This window comes from Sitophilus oryzae, unplaced genomic scaffold (assembly GCF_002938485.1).
Source record: "Sitophilus oryzae breed Bouriz unplaced genomic scaffold, Soryzae_2.0 scaffold_1532_pilon_pilon, whole genome shotgun sequence".
Taxonomy (NCBI): domain Eukaryota; kingdom Metazoa; phylum Arthropoda; class Insecta; order Coleoptera; family Curculionidae; genus Sitophilus; species Sitophilus oryzae.
Genome location: NW_022146206.1, coordinates 619,559 through 638,111, shown reverse-complemented (window position 1 = coordinate 638,111; position 18,553 = coordinate 619,559). Strand labels below are relative to the sequence as shown.

Below are 18,553 nucleotides of genomic sequence, written 5' to 3'. Positions count from 1 at the left end.
AGACATTAACCCCCGTAGCTATCAAAAACAAAGCAGAATCGGACCTATTTTGATATAAAAAATAAATCCTATCTTTACCTGAGGAATCTCCCCACGAGAGATAGCACATGTTTTTTTAAACACCCTGTAATAGCAAATTTTTTATATTTTTTAATTGGCAATATTTTATAAAATAAAAATCATAAAGTCGTACAGAACTAAATACCATACAATCGAAAAAAAAAACGGCGTCAGCGATGGCTATGAAATAAAGATCGCTATCATTTTATATGTAAAATTATATGGGGAATGTCATCGTCATTTCCAAGCCAACTGGGTGCTTTTTTGGGTCATACGATATAATGAAAAACATTAAAATACCGTATGATCGAATAAAAACGGCGTCATCAATGGCTATGAAATGACAATCGATGACATTTCCCATATAAATTTACCTATAAAAAATGACAGCGATCTTCATTTCATAGCCATCGCTGACGCCGTTTATATTCGATCATATGGTACATGATATATACAGAGGGAGTAAAATATAGACGTGTATTTAATTTTATTACTTCAAATGAATCAACCTGTATTTTACAACATAAATAAAAAGAATTTTTATCCAACTATAGATTATGGATAACATTAGGTTATATCCAAAATAATAATTGTATATACATTAATTTCCTTTTTCATAATGATACACATTTCCAGCGGTATAGGAACAATGAATGGTATTTGCTATCAATTCAATGACTAAAATAAATACAAAATAAGGAGATTTATTAAAGTTAACGTTACTAAACCCATATGCAAAAACTACCTAATTTAAAAATTATATAAATTCTTGATTTTAATATTGTCGCTCATCTAAATATATAAAAACAAGTTTCTTAAAAGAATTTGACAATAGTTTAAGGTTTTTTTCTATGATAGACACTGATAGACACACGATGAAGATGAAAGGATTAGCGGTATGTAGAAATTGTTTAAATTATACTTCCAATTTTTTGAAATCACTTTTATATTAATCATTACTCATTATACCAGTATTTAAAACCAAAACACACACAAAAAAAATGATTAAAGCTATCTCCTCAATTACACCCAGTTTAAAAATTACATTACAAAAATAGGTACTTGTTTAATATTACCTGAAACAATATCTGTTAGCTGTATCGAAGAGCATTACATATAGTAAGAATTTTCAATTTTAAGCAAATAAAATTAATTTAATAGAATAATTATTTTTAGATAGTAGAATTGGGGTTGGTATCTTTAAGATCAGCTGCATTTTTTTAAACAATATTCATGAGCTATATTGAACAGCATTACATATACAAGGTGTCCCAGAAATAAGTGCAATTATTTTAACTGGTTGTATAGTTCAACCCCTGAAACACGCCTATGAGGTTTTTTCGAGAATTTTTTTTTGAAAATTCGGAAGTTTTTGGATTTTTTTTTAGTTTTTAGTTAAAAAACAATTTCTTGATAATGTGGCAACATAGGTAGTAGATTAAATTTACAAGAAAGAAAATCATGAAAAGATCCAGTAGTTCTCAAAATTTGAGGAAAAAATCATTTTCTTTGGAAATGGAAATTTTCAAAGTAAAATAACTCCGTTATTTTGGACTTATTTGAAAAACCATAAAGACAAAATATGTTTCTTTTATCGAGATCTACCACCCCTTAAAATAATTGCACTTATTTCTGGGATACCCTGTATAGAAAGAACTTTCATGTTTCCGATTTATAACTTAAGCAAATTAAATTTAAAAAATCATTATTTTTTAGATAGTTCTATTGGGATTGGTTTCTTTAGGATCAGCTGCCATTGTGGTGCACAAAAGTCCATTTGACCACGTTCATAGTTACTCAGAAAACCACCTTAATAGTGGACAATACATTCCTGATGACAGCGGTTTGTATAGATAAATTTATTTTCTTTATATTATTTACTTAAATTGAAAACTTTAGGTCAGTATGTAGATGACGCATCGGGTAAATATGTTCATCAAGATGTACCTTATGTTCACATAGCCGGACCTGAAGGTAAGTGATAAATGTTTATGTTTAATATAGCCCAAGAAAGTAAAAACTTGAATTTTTGATATACCGTATGATCGAAAAAAAACGGCATCCAGTTGGCTGGGAAATGAACATCGATGGCATTTCCCATATAAATTTACATATAAAATGACAGCGATCTTCATTCCATAGCCATTGCTGACGCCGTTTTTTCTCGATCATACGGTACAAGTTACTTTGAAAGATCTAAAAACGAATTGTGAAATATTTTTTTTAAATTCACCCCCGAGAAGGGGTAAAATAAATAAATAAAATTAATTTTTTCAAAATACCGTATAGAGCGTTCCATTTTACATAAAAATGGTTTCTATACTTTTTTGCTCAAATCAAAATTAACCCAGAGAGGAGAGGGTAGCTAGAAGTCCTTATTGTTTCTCTAAAATTTGAAAAAAAAAACATTTTATTTATATTTTAATATTAATTATTTTATTAATTAATAATTATGCCTTTTCTCGGGGTTAATTTAAACAAATCTTAATTGGAATTTATAATTTTCAAAACAGATTGAATAAAAACGTTAAATATATGAATTTTTCAGCAACTTATAATTTTGTTTAAATTTTTTTTAATCACCCTCAACTTCTAGCCACTCTATTACGGTTAATTTTGACCCGAGCAAAAAAAGTATAGGGATCATTTCTATGTAAAATTTCACGGTCAACAACTTTTATTTGAACTTTTTTTCTAATTCTTAGCGTTTCTCCGAAATTTCAAAGAAATAATTTTATTTACTTATTTCACCCCTTCTTGGGGGTGAATCTAAAAATCTTTCACAATTTGATTTTATATCTTTCAAAGTAACTTATATCAAAAATTCATTTTTTTACCAAAACTTCATATTTAAAGGCCTATTTACTTGGACTAAATTTTGGCCTACTTTTAATTCTGTCTAACAAAAATATACTATTTGTTACTTAATATCTTGAATATTCGTCAAATTTTATAGTGGTTGATTTAAATTAATTTAACATTATGAATCTATACTAATATATAAAATCCTTAAGTGACTGACATACTGATTAATCACGATCCTGCTCAAACCACTCAACGTAAGAATCTCAATTTTTGGCAAACGGATTGACTGTGGGTTGTAGAGGTTCGATAAGGAGGGGCTTCTCGAATCTCAAATTCGAAGAGGGTGAAAACGCCCCTCAAATATTACAATATTTGTTATTTAAAAAACGGTTAGTCTTTCGGGAAAACGCTTGGACAAGCATCATTTATTTAGTTTTTTACATATTTTGAATTTTTTTAAAGAATCATACAGGGTGTTCCGAGTTGGGTAATTTTTTAACCACGATTCTGCTTAAACTGCTTGACGTAAAAGGCGTATATTTGGCAAACGGATTTTTCGAAAGTCGAATTCCAACGAGATCAACCGTAGGGGTTGATCTCGTATTATTACCAAGTCTCAAATATCACTCAAATATTACCAAGTTATATAATAATATCGCCATATTGTTTTTTCTCATGCTGACATAAATGTGAGAAAATTTTATCCAGTTTGTACGTTAATGGAAATTCTTGCTTTCCTTTATCATCACCATTACAAATGATTAATTCGACGCGAACGAAGTCGCTGGTACACGCTAGTATCTATATAAAAATGTATTTACCTATACTTATAATACATTTATAATACCCATACATGTAGACAACATATACAGGGTTGTTCACCACATACGACACGGAGTATTGTAGCTAAACGATTAGATTTTTACAAATTGTAAGTTTTGGGTTCGTGGAAGGCCTATTAGAGCTACAATTTAAAAATATTTTTACAAGATACAGAGTGTCCCAAATAAATAAAAAATATCAAAGTTGTATTTTTTTAAATGGAACACCCTGTATATTATTGCAGTTTTAGTTTCTACGATTAAAATAAAGGTAAATTTGATTAAGATTATCTCACTCATCAAGATCACTTAAACCTTACAGTTTTTGAAATATTTTCAATTTTGTGAAATTGCAGTATAAATTTTAAGGGTTCATTTCTCCGAGGGTATCAAAGTTTTTAGTACTAAATATTTACTGAAGTTTATTTATTGATCAGTTATTGTGTTGCAATAATAAAAATTATACTATTATCGTTTTTAGTAAAACGATAATATTACTAGCCAATTTGTATGCAAAAAGAAAACTATGTAAATCTTTATAAAAGAGTATACCATTAATTAAATATACCACCAGTATTTACGACTAAATACTAATTAATTACGTACTTAATTGCGTTCATTAATAAATTATTCTAAATAAATGTGGATTTGAATCAGAAATCTATATAATAATAAGTTATGAAAATCAACGTTTCTGTTGTTATAAATAAGCATTTGTCAAAAAATTAAATATCATTTTTAAGGTGTTGGTTTCTTACCACACTGTCTAATACACATACATAATTCAGTTTTTTAGTATTTGGAGCAATTATTATTAATCAACGCAAACAGTCAATTAATGTAGTTTGAATACTCGAATCATATTAATTGATCCTCTTTAACAAATATTTAAACAGTTTTTTTTTTATTTTTTAATGAAATAAACGAACTATATCGACAATATTAGTATCTGTACTCTTTAAAAAGTTGGTACATCTTTAAAAATAATCTAAAATGTCAGTATTCCATGGGTATATTCATAAATGAGTTCTAAATTACAAGAAAATGCATTTTCTACGGAAACTTGAAGAGATAGGTAAAAAATGGTATAATACAGTCTGATAGACAATTAAATTGTGCATCTGATTCTCATAAAATATACAGAGTGTTCTATTTAAATTAAACAAGTTATTGCCGTTTAAAGCTAATAATTATTTAAAATAAATATTTAGACACTCTGTATAAAGTAGTAAAATATTTATTATTGCAACACAATAACTGATCAATAAATAAACTTCACTAAATATTTAGTATTAAAAACTTTGATACCCTCGGAGAAATGAAGCCTTAAAATGTATACTGCAATTTCTAAAAATTGAAAATATTTCAAAAACGGTAAGGTTTAAGTGTAATAGACCTTAATCAAATTTACCTTTATTTTAATCGTAGAAACTAAAAATGTAATAAGATACAGGGTGTTCCATTTAAAAAATACAACTTTGATATTTTTTATTTATTTAGGACACTCTGTATTTTGTAAAAATATTTTTAAATTGTAGCTCTAATAGTCCTTCAACGAACCCAAAACTTACAATTTGTAAAAACCTAATCGTTTAGCTACAATATTCCGTGTCGAATGTGGTGAACAACCCTGTATATTTTTTTTTATATTTTCTGACATTAATGGGATAAGATATACTTAAAATATACCTTTCTTAAGAAGTTTCATTATAATTTTTATAAATTTTGAATTAATATTTATTTAATATTTCACGCAGTCAATTTTCGCCACCAGCACAAATAGAATTTTATTGTAATAGCTTAGAGCTTACAAAATATGACTTATAAATATCTTTCAAACATCTAAAACAACGAGATGTTTAAAATATAATGCTTTATTAAAATATTTCTTTAGGAACGTCTAACAAATCTTTGTTCTTGCTATCTTCAGTGATAAACAGCGAAAAATATGTACAGAAAATTTAATTTAATATCGTTTTCAATGGGATCTTGATATAAAATGAAAAAATAAATATGCTTTTATGAATATTTAAGTGATACATTATACGCGAGATAGGTACTTTTCATTTTCAAGTTTGTTCTTGATATTTTTTTAATAATTTCTATATTAAATTAATAGTTTATTTTTAGACTATTAATTAAATTATAACACAAAAATATAATATTACTTAAAATATGTAATTCAAAATAATAGTTTTATTAAATGTAATATTATTTGAATCACCTCTACAGACTATACTCAATTTACTAGAAAAAAATGTTTTGATATTTCATCATTTTCAGCTTAATCAACCATTTCCAATTATTGTGTAGCCTGTATGTATTAGTTATTCCAAATATACAGGGTGTTTCAAAACAAATGCGAAAAACTTCAAGGGGTGATTCCTTGTTAAAAATAAAGGGTAGTTTGCTTTATAAATGTTGGGTCAAAAGTCAACCATTAGGGAGATATCGCTGTACAAACATGGCGGAAAAATAATGTTTTTATTTTTTATCTTGAAAACGAAAAGAGATAGACTAATGAAATTTTATGGAAGCATTACTGTTATGAAAACACACTTTCTGGTAATTTTTTCACTTTTTTAAAATGAGTGGAAGGAGTTGAAATAAATTACCCCTATCATCCTTGTTAACGAAATTTAAAGAAAAATCTTATCAAACACATGCAAAAAAAATAATTTCGATAGCTTAATTTGTTTAGAAACTTTTTTATCTCTTGTGTTTTTTTGATAAAACTCGCCGATTTGAAATTAAAAAATAAAACAAAATCATTTTTAGATAAAGAAAAAAGGCTTCGGAATAATTAATTGATCGTAAAATAATAACGTAGTACATATTGCAGTAGAGTAATGTCAAATAAAATAACATTAGACAAGTGACAGAGGCCGACTAATTTTTTTCCTAAAAAAACTCCAGCAGCCCATTGGATTCTTTATCTAAAAATGCTTTTTCTCCTGACATGTAATGCTTTACATTTTATTTTTTAATTTCAAATCGGTGAGTTTTATCAAAAAAAAAACAAGAGATAAAAATGTTTCTGAACAAACTAAACTATCCAAATTATTTTTTTTTTCATGTGTTTGATAAGATTTTTCTTTAAATTTCGTTAACAAGTATGATAGGGGTTGTTTATTTCAACCCCTTCCACTCATTTTAAAAAAGTGAAAAAATTACCAGAAAGTGTGTTTTCATAACAGTAATGCCTCCATAATTTCATTAGTCTATCGCTTTTCGTTTTCAAGATAAAAAATATAAACATTATTTTTCCGCCATCTTTGTACCGCGATATCTCCCTAATGGTTGACTTTTGACCCAACGTTTATACCAAATATACGCAAATTACCCTTTATTTTGAACAAGGAATCACCCCCTGAAGTTTTTCGCATTTATTTTTAAACACGTTGTATATATTCTTCTATTATTTCCAGTATTGTTTTATTTAGAATGTTTTTCTGTCCACTAGTTCGTTTACATTACTTTATAGTTTTTGCTAAATCTATTTTGAGACCTACTTTATTGCAAGCTGTATTTAGTTCGTTAATTTGGGCTTGTAGTTCTTCAGGACTATTGGCAATCAGGCAAATTTTAGATCAAATAAATTCACATTGATATTAAATGTGAATGGTGTTTCCCTCTAGTAGTTCTTATTCAGCTGTTCGATTATACAATTCCTACTATAATCATTAATAATATAATAATAGACTATACTTCTAGTTTAAAACAACTCAACAAAATTTTTATCAAATTCCAACAAAACTTCTCTACTACTAAAAATAAATAACCAAAATAAGAATCTTTTTCCATTAATCAATATTCTAAGAATATCAATGTTATCGCCTTCAACTTAATCAAAATATGAGGTCAACAACAACTGTTATCTCATTAAATAACCTTAAGGTTTGAAATAGAGAAACCTTCGTTAAAACACATTACGCTATGTATATTTAAATCTTTCATTGAGAGTAGTAAGCCTTTGTTTTTGGTTTTACCTTTCGCAAAAATATCTTGTACTGAAAATAAAAATAAATGTCTTAAACACAAAATTTCACAAAGCATTTAATTTTAAGATAACGTTTTTATTTATGGCTTTTATTTTTCAAAGCAAAAATCAAATCTGTATATTAAAGAGGAGCCAGTATCTAACCCTTAAGGAAAAAACTCGCAAAAAAGTTCGTTTTTTGAATCAATTAAATGTGTTTATGAAAACATATTTATTAATTTCTGAACTGTGTTGTGAAAGAAATTCTTTGTGCGTAATTGAAAGAGACTTTCAGATATATTTTTGTTTATTTCAATTATAGAACAAAAAAGAAGTACTAGAATAACTTCACACGCTAACATCATACTTAATATTTTGTTTTTTGTTTTTAATTAAATCTGAATTCACTGTCAGTGGGTATATTAATATGTTTTTTTAATAATAACAAAACGAACTTATACATTGTTGTATATTTGACTTAATATAACATTATGTCAAATTAAAAATTATCAATTAACACCAAATCACAGTTAGCTAATGAGATAATTCCAAAAAACTTTGGGGCTTATAAAATATTTTCTGGTTTACAAGGTTTCTTCGTACAGTGACTTCCCTCAAAAACTAGTTTCCTTAACTAGAAATAAGAAAGCTCCATATGGTGTAGCCTATTACCAAAGATTTTTGTCGTATCCACTCTATTCTCTTGCGCTCTTTCTTGATTATTCCCAGCATAGCATATTTCGTTTCATTGAGTATTAGGTGACTTGCAGTTTCTTTATAATAAGTATCCAGGTTTCGCATGCATAGGTCATGACTAGTAGTAGACATTGGTCGAATGTTTTCTTCTTTAGATAAGGTGGTATTGTAGATTTAAATATGATTGAGTTTACTCCATAAGTACTCCATACTAACTTAATTATATAGATAACAGTAGAAATCCCAAGCTGTGTATATTTAATCCGTTGTTGGTCCACTCCAGTTGACAGAAGATTTCTTCTAGTGTTGCTGTAAACAGCTTTGGGGTTATCGCGTTTCCCTGCTTTTCCTCCTTTGGCAGTTGGGTACTCTGGGGTAGTTTTATATATCATTACTCCTTCTTTGGCTTCTTTGTTTGGCGAGAGTTTCTATATAAGACATGTCAATACCTTGTTTCGCTAGGGTTTCTATTAGTGCTTTAAAATATATGGAGTGAAAGCCTTCTCAAAGTCTATAAAGGCTATGGCTAGTCGAAGTTCGTAAGAACTATACTTTTTATTATTTATAATACCAAAACGTTATGCCACTAAATTTCTACAAAATAAAACGGTATTTTTGGTAAACATCACTGCATTGATTCAACGCAGACCAATTTGTCAGTGGTCGTTTACTAGTAAAACAAATTTGCTTAACATACAAAAAATGTTTAACGTTTCAGGAAGTTTAACTCCTTCCGTTGTAAGAAGCAAAAGAGTACAAAAAGAACAAAGAAAAAAACTATTTAAAACATCTAAATACAGTTATTAAAAAACACTTTATTTTTTTTTAAATACGTCTAACCGTTGGGGCTCTGTTAAAATTACGTTACATGAAATCTAACTTCAAATTAATAATTACTAATGAGATAAAACCAAAAAGTTTTAACTTTTTGTACTTGACTTTGATTTTTTTGTTTGTTTTTAATTTTTAGTTGTAATATTTATATTGTCGATTAAACAGTCTAATTCTTTGATTTTACTTTTATTTTTAGGTGGATTTGGCGGAAACGGAGGATTTGGTGGTGTAGGCTCTGATGGTTCAGGAGGTCATGGTGGACCAGGTGGACCAGGAGGACCAGGAGGACCAGGAGGCCCAGGTGGCCCAGGTGGTCCAGGTGGTCCAAGTGGTCCAGGTGGCCCGAATGGTCCAAATGGGCCACCTGGTCCTCCAGGAAATTATCAGCCAAACAGCGGTAATCCATTCGGACCTGATGCTTCAGGTTCAATCCACCCAAATTCTATTTCAAACACTTATCTGCCAGTCTAATTTTTTCTATTCATAGCATAAATTTTAGTTGTAAATAACATTGCATATTTTTAGTTAATTGTACCAATAAAAGTATTATTTTTTGAACTTTTTGTTATTCATCTTTCAATGTTAATTCAAGACTCAAAGAACAATTATTATTTCGCATAAAATATTATTCTGCACAATAATATTTTTCTTCAAAATTGAGTTCTGAATTTTTCTAAAAAAATCTTAATATTTTTAAACTTTCCACTCAAGAATATTCCGCTGTATGCATATAACTTTCTTTAAAAAGAATGAAATACAGAAACATATACATTATTCAGACTGTATATTAGCATATTAAAATATTTTTATTCCAGAAAACTTCCAAATTTATTTCGAACAATTTTTTCGATATTTTTACGAGAATATACAACTTCTTTTGTTAATTTTGATATGTTGTTTGTTTTATTTACCGCAGAAACACCCAGACCTTTTTTTAAAAATTTTAATTTTTACTAAGGAACTATTGGAGATACGGGTTTCTAAAAATGTTTTTATACAGAATTTTGAGTAAATGAATTTGTAAACATATTTTGACTTTTTATGAAATTTTAGTTTCGGAGATATAGTATAAATCCGAGTATAAATCGGACTTTTTTTTTAAATTTTAAATTTTACTAAGAAACTATTGGAGACGGGAGAACGGGATTGAAACTATACGGAAACAATTGAAGACTACGGCAAACACGATTATGATTTTTGTGGAGAAAAAATTGAAAATTTAGAATTTTTTTTAAAAAAAACATTTTTTTTTTAGTTTTTAGCGGTTTTTAGTTAAAAACATAATTTCTTGATAATATGGCAACATGGTAGTAAATTGAATTTACAAAAAAAAACAGAAAAGATCCAGTGGTCCTGAAAGATCCAGTGGTTAAGAACTCGGTTATTTTGGACTTTTTAAAAACGGTAAAGAGAAAATATGAGCTGTTGTTTCTTTTATCGAGATTTACCAGCCCTCAAAAAAATTCACTTATTTAAGAGTCGCCCTGTATAGTTATTTCCTTAATTACTGAACGTTATTAAATTCATTATAGAACTTACATAGGCAGGCAAAAAAGTATATAAAAGTATTAGTAATTTTTGTTCTTTAATGTAAAAATCCTCAAAACTATAGCGATGTTCTGAGAGTAGAATTTATGCTCATATCTATTTCTGTTGACCTAAAATATAAGCCCCTTCATATATACCCAAGATTAATCCTATATAAAACAATACCGTCTGAGGATTAGCAGAATATTCGATTGTTCAGTCGGGGGTCAAGTACAGAACAATTCAAGCGAGTTCGCTCTATTTGGTAGATATTTCCTAACAACGAGAACATATTTTATTGAAATTAACGAATATTCATGGATTAAAATTTATTTAATTATATAAGAACACATTTTACTAAATACTTAATATTTACCACAAGATCCTACTTTTAGGTTAATAGATATACAGGGTGGCGCTACTCATAGAAATTAAATTTTGTGAGCATATGTAGCTTAATTCAAAGCACTTTTTAAAAATATAAAGAGTTCTACAGGGTGTCCCAAAAAAGTTACATATCAAAGTTGTGTTTTTTGTAATGGAACACCCTATATATTAATTGATTTTCGGATTCTGCGAGAAAAATAAAGGTGAGTTTTATAAGAGAAGTATATGACTAAAATTTAAGGTTTTTGACATATTTAACATTTTCTAGAAATAAAGAACAATTTTTAAATTACAATAAAGGCTACCTAAATTGGAATTTACCCGGTATAACCTAATATGTAATTAAATTAACTATTGTACTCTAATTAAGTTAAAACTTGGTCCAAAAAGTTATACAGGGTGAGACAAAATTAATATTGAACATTGGTCACCTTCAAAAGTATGTTATTCTTTTAGACAAAGATTTTCCTAGATATTTTCATTTACATGATTTGATCTGACTAGATCTTTATTATTTGGTAAAATCTAGGTGGCTGTGATATGTCTGACGTTATTTCAACACAGCTGTCTCATTAGTTCAACTTTAACAACTAGTTATCATTTTATGTCAGTTAAAACACACAAAAAAAAATTCTCAGAAATTTGCCGAAAACGCAAACTTCCTACATAAACGTACGTAAAATCCTACATCAGAGAAAATTGATATGATTCTATTAGTTGGTGAATGCAGTGTGCATTCGCCAATTAATAGAATACTTAAACGCTCCTGATTTTATCTAATCTGGTTTTTTTATAAGGATATGTTAAAGACAGTGTTTACAAAACTCGACCAACCATTGTCGACAACATAAGAGAAATTATTGTAGCTGCATTTCGAGGCAGAACTCCACATAATGCCTTTTAAAATGAAAAGATCATTTTGAAAAGACAATCATTTTATGCAGTTAACAGGAAAGGAAGCATTTTGAGCATTTGATTTCATGTAGCTAATTTTTGTCACATAATTATATGTTTATATCTAGTTTTAATTCTGTAATAATTAAAATATGTTTTGAACGTGTATCTTTTTTCTTATCCTTGAGTATTTTACTCTACAGTCTTTAATTTTTGTTAAATTAACAAAAGGTATATCACACAGCCACCTAGATTTTTTTAAATAACAAAAGATCTACTGACGCAAAATCATAAAAATTAAAATATCTATGAAAGTCTTTGTTTGAGGGGTAGGCAACCTTAATAATATTTTGAAGATATATAAATTCCTCATTGAACACCGGAAAAATATACTGGGTGTTCCATTTAAAATAACGGAGTAACTTGCATTTAAAAGTGATTAATGTTCCATATTAATTTTGTCTCACCTTGTATAACTTTTCGGGTCAAATTTCAATTTGGTTTATAATACAATGGTTACTGTAATTAAATATCAGGCTATACAAGGTCAACTAAAATTTATGTAGCTCGAATCATAGCTATTATCGAAATTTAAAATTTACTCTTCATTTTCAGAAAGTGTGAAATATGTCAAAATCCTTAGATTTTAGGTATATGTTTCTTTAATAAAACTCACCTTTATTTTTTCCTAGAATCCAAAAATCCATTAATATATAGGGTGTTCCATTAGAAAAAACATAACTTCGATGTGTAACTTTTTTTGGAGATACCCTGTATAATTTTATATATTTTTATAAAATTCTTTCAGTTAACCTACATAAGCTGCCAAAATTTCATTTCGATATAAACTACCGTTCTCCTTGGAGCTTCCGCGGCGTATGGGAGGCGCCACCCTGTATATCGGGTCAACTAAAATACACGCGGGCTGTATTTCAGAAACTACTTATCGTATAACTTTGGGAAAAAATTGTAATAAGTAAATCAGTCAAAAGAAATCGCTGGAAATTATTTTCAATTTCGAAAAATGTTCGCTAGAGGGCGGCATCAGTGATGGCCAATTCAGGATTTATCTCAAAAATATACAGGTGAAGAGGTATTTTAAATATTGCTATTATAATCAATGGGAAATTTGTATTTTTTTGGTATAGCGTATTCTGCTTTATCTCGTAAAGTGGTGGGGGAAGGTTAAACTTGCTTTTATTAAAATAAGGATAAATCTAATTAAACAAACTAAGGCTCGTTTAAGAGAGCTTTTCTTTCTTAATAATCTTCAGTACAAATTTTGTTTCAAAATATAGATTTTTTCGTGGTAGCTAGAGGCCGCTGTTTGGCATCATAACAGATATTGCGCTTTAGCATAAAAAACTTAAATAACGGATTTTGTTTCTTTTTGTACAAGATAAATAGAACACATTGTCAAAATTTCCAAAATATCAGCGCAAACCGCAACTTTCTATGTTCTCTCTGGCTATTCCTCTTAGGTTACACAAGAATATTTAGTTTTAATCATTATCTAACATTATTAATTACAATTTGGAAAAAAATATATTTCCAAAATTTAAAATCGCAAAACTGTTAGGCAATACATAGTGACTAACTGTTTTGGCGGTATTACTCTTCAAGCAATACTACTATTATATTATTCAATTAAAGCCGCGTAAACAAACAACATATACAATTATACTTATTCCATTATAACAAAAATTAAATAATAAGCATATTGTAATTATATTGCTGCAGATTGATTGAAAAGTTTTGTTCTTAAATATTTACTCTACATATTATAAACGCCTGTTCAAATATTAATTTTGTGGAATATATATCAACATAAAACGAGATGTAATTAATGAAATATCATCGTAACAACAGCTATTTTAGAAACGTCTAGGTTTACTTATTTCAGTGAGATTTATGAAAAAAAAATCCTTTGCCTCGGGTACAGAAACCGCCACGTTTTGGAAATAGCTCTAAACAAAATTGAACGAGGTAATAGGAAACGCCAAGAAATCCCCCACGCCCTCCTCACCTGTTTCGAAGAGTTCTCCGCATAGTGTAGAGGCTGTTTAAGTTTATTTTTTAGGCATCCAAATTTTGAAGGTTTTCTTCGAAAAAATGACATCATAAATTTTAAACGTGTTTATGTAACATTATCGTCCATACATACGGTGTTGCATCGTCGGACGGGACATAGGAAATCCCATGTAAATTTTCATGGGGTCAATTATTGGCTTCCCTAATTATTTTAGAGAATAATTCTATTTAGGTTTATTAAAGAGCACTAAAACCCACGTACAAAAGAATTTTGATTAGCTCGTTTACGAGTTATCGCCGATTTCTTTTTTATATTTCTCCTTTCTTATGGCACTGTATTTATTTATGAGCACCAGTCAAGGTAAAAGATAACTGTCAAATGAAGTTGTCATTTCAGAAATTTATCTATTTAGTGCTTTATTATTATTGAAACCTCATTCCTACATCGGAAATCTTAAAGATGTATTTATAAATACAAATTAATATGAATTAAAGTAAAATAAAGTAATCAATTATAAAGTTAATTATAGTATTATTACAATATTCAATAACTTATTAATTTAGGTACTATTAAATTGTTAGAACTTTAGGATTTAAGAAGATGTTCAAATATTCCTCCATCGACTGCTAGACAATAACCCAGGCAATCATAAAATTCTCTTCTTACATTCGCTATCAATTATTACTCTTATTAAGGTTACTATTTCCTTGATAATACCATTTAATCATCAATACTTTCTCTTCGGTAGTGTAATTCATGGCTAATATTTTCGATGTAGGTATGAGTTTTTAATAATAATAATAAAGCACTAAATAGATAAATTTCTGAAATGACAACTTCATTTGATAGTTATCTTTTACCTTGACTGGTGCTCATAAGTAAATACAGGGCCATAAGAAAGGAGAAATATTTAAAAATAAATCGGCGATAGCTCGTAAACGGGCTAATCAAAAATATCTAAAGTTATTCTTTTGAATGTGGCTTTTAGTGCTCTTCAATAAACCTAAATAGAATTATTCTCTAAAATAATTAGGGAAGCCAATAATTGACCCCATTAAAATTTACATGGGATTTCCTATGTCCCGCTCGACGATGCAATACCCGGTATACTTTTTACGATAATTTCTCGTAAAAAAGTCGTTTTTTTGCTATAACATATACAATATTCAAATTGAAATAAGTGTATAAATGCGGAATTCCTCTCTTCCAAACATATCTCCAGACAAACAACTACGACTATCCTCGTGGCAAATTGAACCCTTTCATGTCACGAATAATCATCATTTGTGCTTGTTTTCCATATACTTATCCGCGAATTTGCGCAAGTTTAGCAACAGGCAACGCACTCGGCGACCGGCAAGCTTAGTTTCAATGGAAGTTCCACTTGGAGTCGTGCGAGAGAGGAGTTTCCTTTCGTCCAGTGCCGTACGCCACACGCTTCCAATCAACAAGTAGGTAATTATTGTTCTGTCGCCAGTTCTGGGCCCCCTCAATTCCGCGTCGACTAGGGAGCGGTTTTAATGTGACAAAAAGGGCCGAAAACGACTTCGAGTAAGTATGTGTGTGTTAGTGGATAAGTTTTGAAACCCTTTACATGCTAATTAAGCTCGTTGTTTTTGTTTAAAGAACTTTAGGAAGTGTTTTTGCTCTATATAATATGTACAACTTTTAAAATATAACATTCTAAACATTAGAAGATACAAAATACCGTGTAATTAATTAAAAACCATTTGTTTAGCATTCAGGGTGTCGCTGGAATATTTGTATAGAGTTCTAGATATACAAGATCCGGTAATAGTGCGTCGGGCATCTGTAGCTGCTAGAATAAAAAAAAATTGGAAAAGAAACGAGAAAGTGCAAACCTAAAGTATATACTAGTATGTATTTCAGGAAAATATTTTAAATTCTACAGGATGGCTCAAAAAGTGTGAGTGGATCGGGATGATTTTTCTAATGGAACACCCTGTATAATATTGCATTTTTGGCATTCTTTCAGATCACTTTACATAATCCTAAAATATCACTAAATAGATTTAGATAGTTTCAGAGATAACAATAAATAAGTAAAAATTATATACTTTTGAAGCTTTCTTAAAAAAAGTATTACAAATACATGAACTGTCCTGAAATCAAAACTATATATTAGGTATTTACTTTAGATCGTCTGTATATTTACTTTTCTATAAATATCGTAATCCTAAATCATACAGGGTGTTCAAAATTCTATGCCCAACTTTCTAAAATATAAAATAACTTTTCTTGTTTTTTTTACATGGACACCTTGTATATTATTTTTTTATTTGATGAAGAATTAAAAAATTAACATTTTTTGTATTTACAGTATTTCAAAATTTTTAACGGTTTTGCAGATATTCGCGGTATTATTTTTTCATATGGCTCTTTGAACGGTAAAATACGAGAAAAATCATTGGGTGGCCTTGATAAAAATTTACTGTGCAAAATGCCATATAAAATATAAAATTGCGAATATCTGCAAAAATGTTAAAAAATTTGAAATACTCTAGCACAAAAAATGTTCATTTTTAATTATCCATCTAACAAAGATTTAAAACGAAGAAAAATTATTTTATATTTTAAAAAGTTTGGCGTAGAATTTTGAATACCTCGTATAGTTTAAGACGACCATATTTATAGCATAGTTAGTACAGACCATCTAAAGTAAATACCTGATATAGTTTTGATTTCAGGAGAGTTCTTTTATTAGTAATTGATTTTTTTAAGAGAGCCTGAAACTCATATATTAGGATTATGTAAAGTGAGCTGAAAGGAAGCCAAAGATGCAATAACATACAGGGTGTTTCATTTTAAAAAAAATCAACCCGATCCACTGACACTTTTTTGAGCCATCCTGTAGAAGTATACTATTTTCCTGTAATACATCCTAGTACAGACCTACTTCAGGTTTGCACTTAAACAAAATTCCCAAGTTTTTTATTCTACGAGATACAGATGCCCGACGCACTATTGTCGGACTTTGTAGATTAAATGTTTGTATGTGTGTGTTTAACTTTATCTTTAAAGTTTAATAATTGCGGAAAGAGGGTAGGTATATCAAATTTTATTATTTTTTATTTGTTTAGCTAGTTACTTACTAAAATATATTAGCTGTTAAGAAACTGCTATATACAGAGTGAGTTTTAATTAGGGGCAAATATATTTCTGGAACCCTTTGCCGCGTTTTAAATAAGTCCAAAATACCCCTTAATACAGGGTGGTCCGAATTGTATTCCGGAAACTTCTGCAGCATATTCTGCAGACTAAAATAAGTAAAAAAGTTCGTATAAATGTATATCCTAAAATGCTTAGTTTCGGAGATACAGGGTGTAGAAATTTCATTTTTATTTCGATTTTTCCATATAATTTAAGAAGTAACGTCAATATTTGGATGAAAATTGGTGTCTGACAGTTTTTGGACATGAGAAATTTGATTTTCATGTTAATATGACTCCAATTTGTAGAGGGCACCACATACATATGCTTTAACTGGTTTGAAGAGTAATAATTGTTCATCCATACCTGTATAAAACTACTGAGTAAAAAAATATACATTTACAACTTTTTCTACATAAAAAAGGTCTCTTGGTAAAAATCGCTACGACTAATGGTTCTCGAGATATTTGAAATTGAAATTATCAATACCTGTCAACATTGACAAATTAAACATGTTGACCAAATAGTTATTAGACTGAAATCTTAAATTTGAAATCTTTTTGTGCCAAAAGTTCAACAGAAACTGTTTAATCATCATTTTTTCGCAGAACAATTTATGATTAATTTAAAAAAATAAACATTTATTATTTCAGTCAAATAACTCTATTCAACGTGTGCTTATTTTTTGTCAATAATGACATGTATTGACTATTTCCATTTTAAATATCTTGAGAACGGTTACGCGTAGCGATTTTTACCAAGAGACATTTTTTACGTAAAAAGCCATGAAAATGTAAATTTTTTAGTCAGTAGTATTATACAGGCACCGTCGAAAAGTTATTACTCTTCAAAACAGTCAAAACGCATATAGGTGGCGCCCCCTATAAATAGGAGTCATTTTGACATCAAAATCAAATTTCTCGTATCACAAAACTCCCAGACACCAATTTTCATCCAGATATTGACGTTACTTCAGAAATTATTTAGAAAAAATCGAAATAAAAATGAAACTTCTACACCCTATATTTCCGAAACTAAACATTTTATGACATACATTTATACGAACTTTTTTACTTATTTTTATCTGCAGAATATGCTGCCGAAGTTTCCTAACTACTAATACTAATTAAACGTTGACGTCAATCCCCATTTCTTCAGATATTTTTGTAAAGGCATCATGCACACTATTTCAATTTTTTTTAATTTTTGTCGCTACGATTACATAAATATGGACAAGTATTTTTTCACACATATGAAGACAATATTGTTTTTTTCTTCCATTTTTTAGACTACTGTGTGTGAATTATTTTTATATCGATTGGCGATTGCTAGATGTACAGGATGTCC

At 28.8% G+C, this 18,553-nt stretch overlaps 2 protein-coding genes across 2 annotated transcripts in view; both read left to right on the top strand.

The window, feature by feature from the left end:
- Positions 1-907: 907 nt before the first annotated feature.
- Positions 908-9,732, top strand: LOC115878843 (collagen alpha-1(III) chain-like). The gene is made up of 4 exons (XM_030895461.1): positions 908-956; positions 1,777-1,903; positions 1,960-2,034; positions 9,392-9,732. Exons 1-4 carry the CDS (start codon positions 912-914, stop codon positions 9,664-9,666), a joined length of 522 nt encoding a protein of 173 aa, XP_030751321.1. The 5' UTR covers positions 908-911; the 3' UTR covers positions 9,667-9,732.
- Positions 9,733-15,546: 5,814 nt separating this feature from the next.
- The window catches only part of LOC115878819, a 32,433-nt gene continuing 29,426 nt past the window's right edge, over positions 15,547-18,553 (top strand). The window contains exon 1 of the mRNA XM_030895426.1: positions 15,547-15,586. The gene's annotated coding sequence lies outside the window, so the exon portion shown is untranslated. The remainder of the gene's footprint in view (positions 15,587-18,553) is intronic.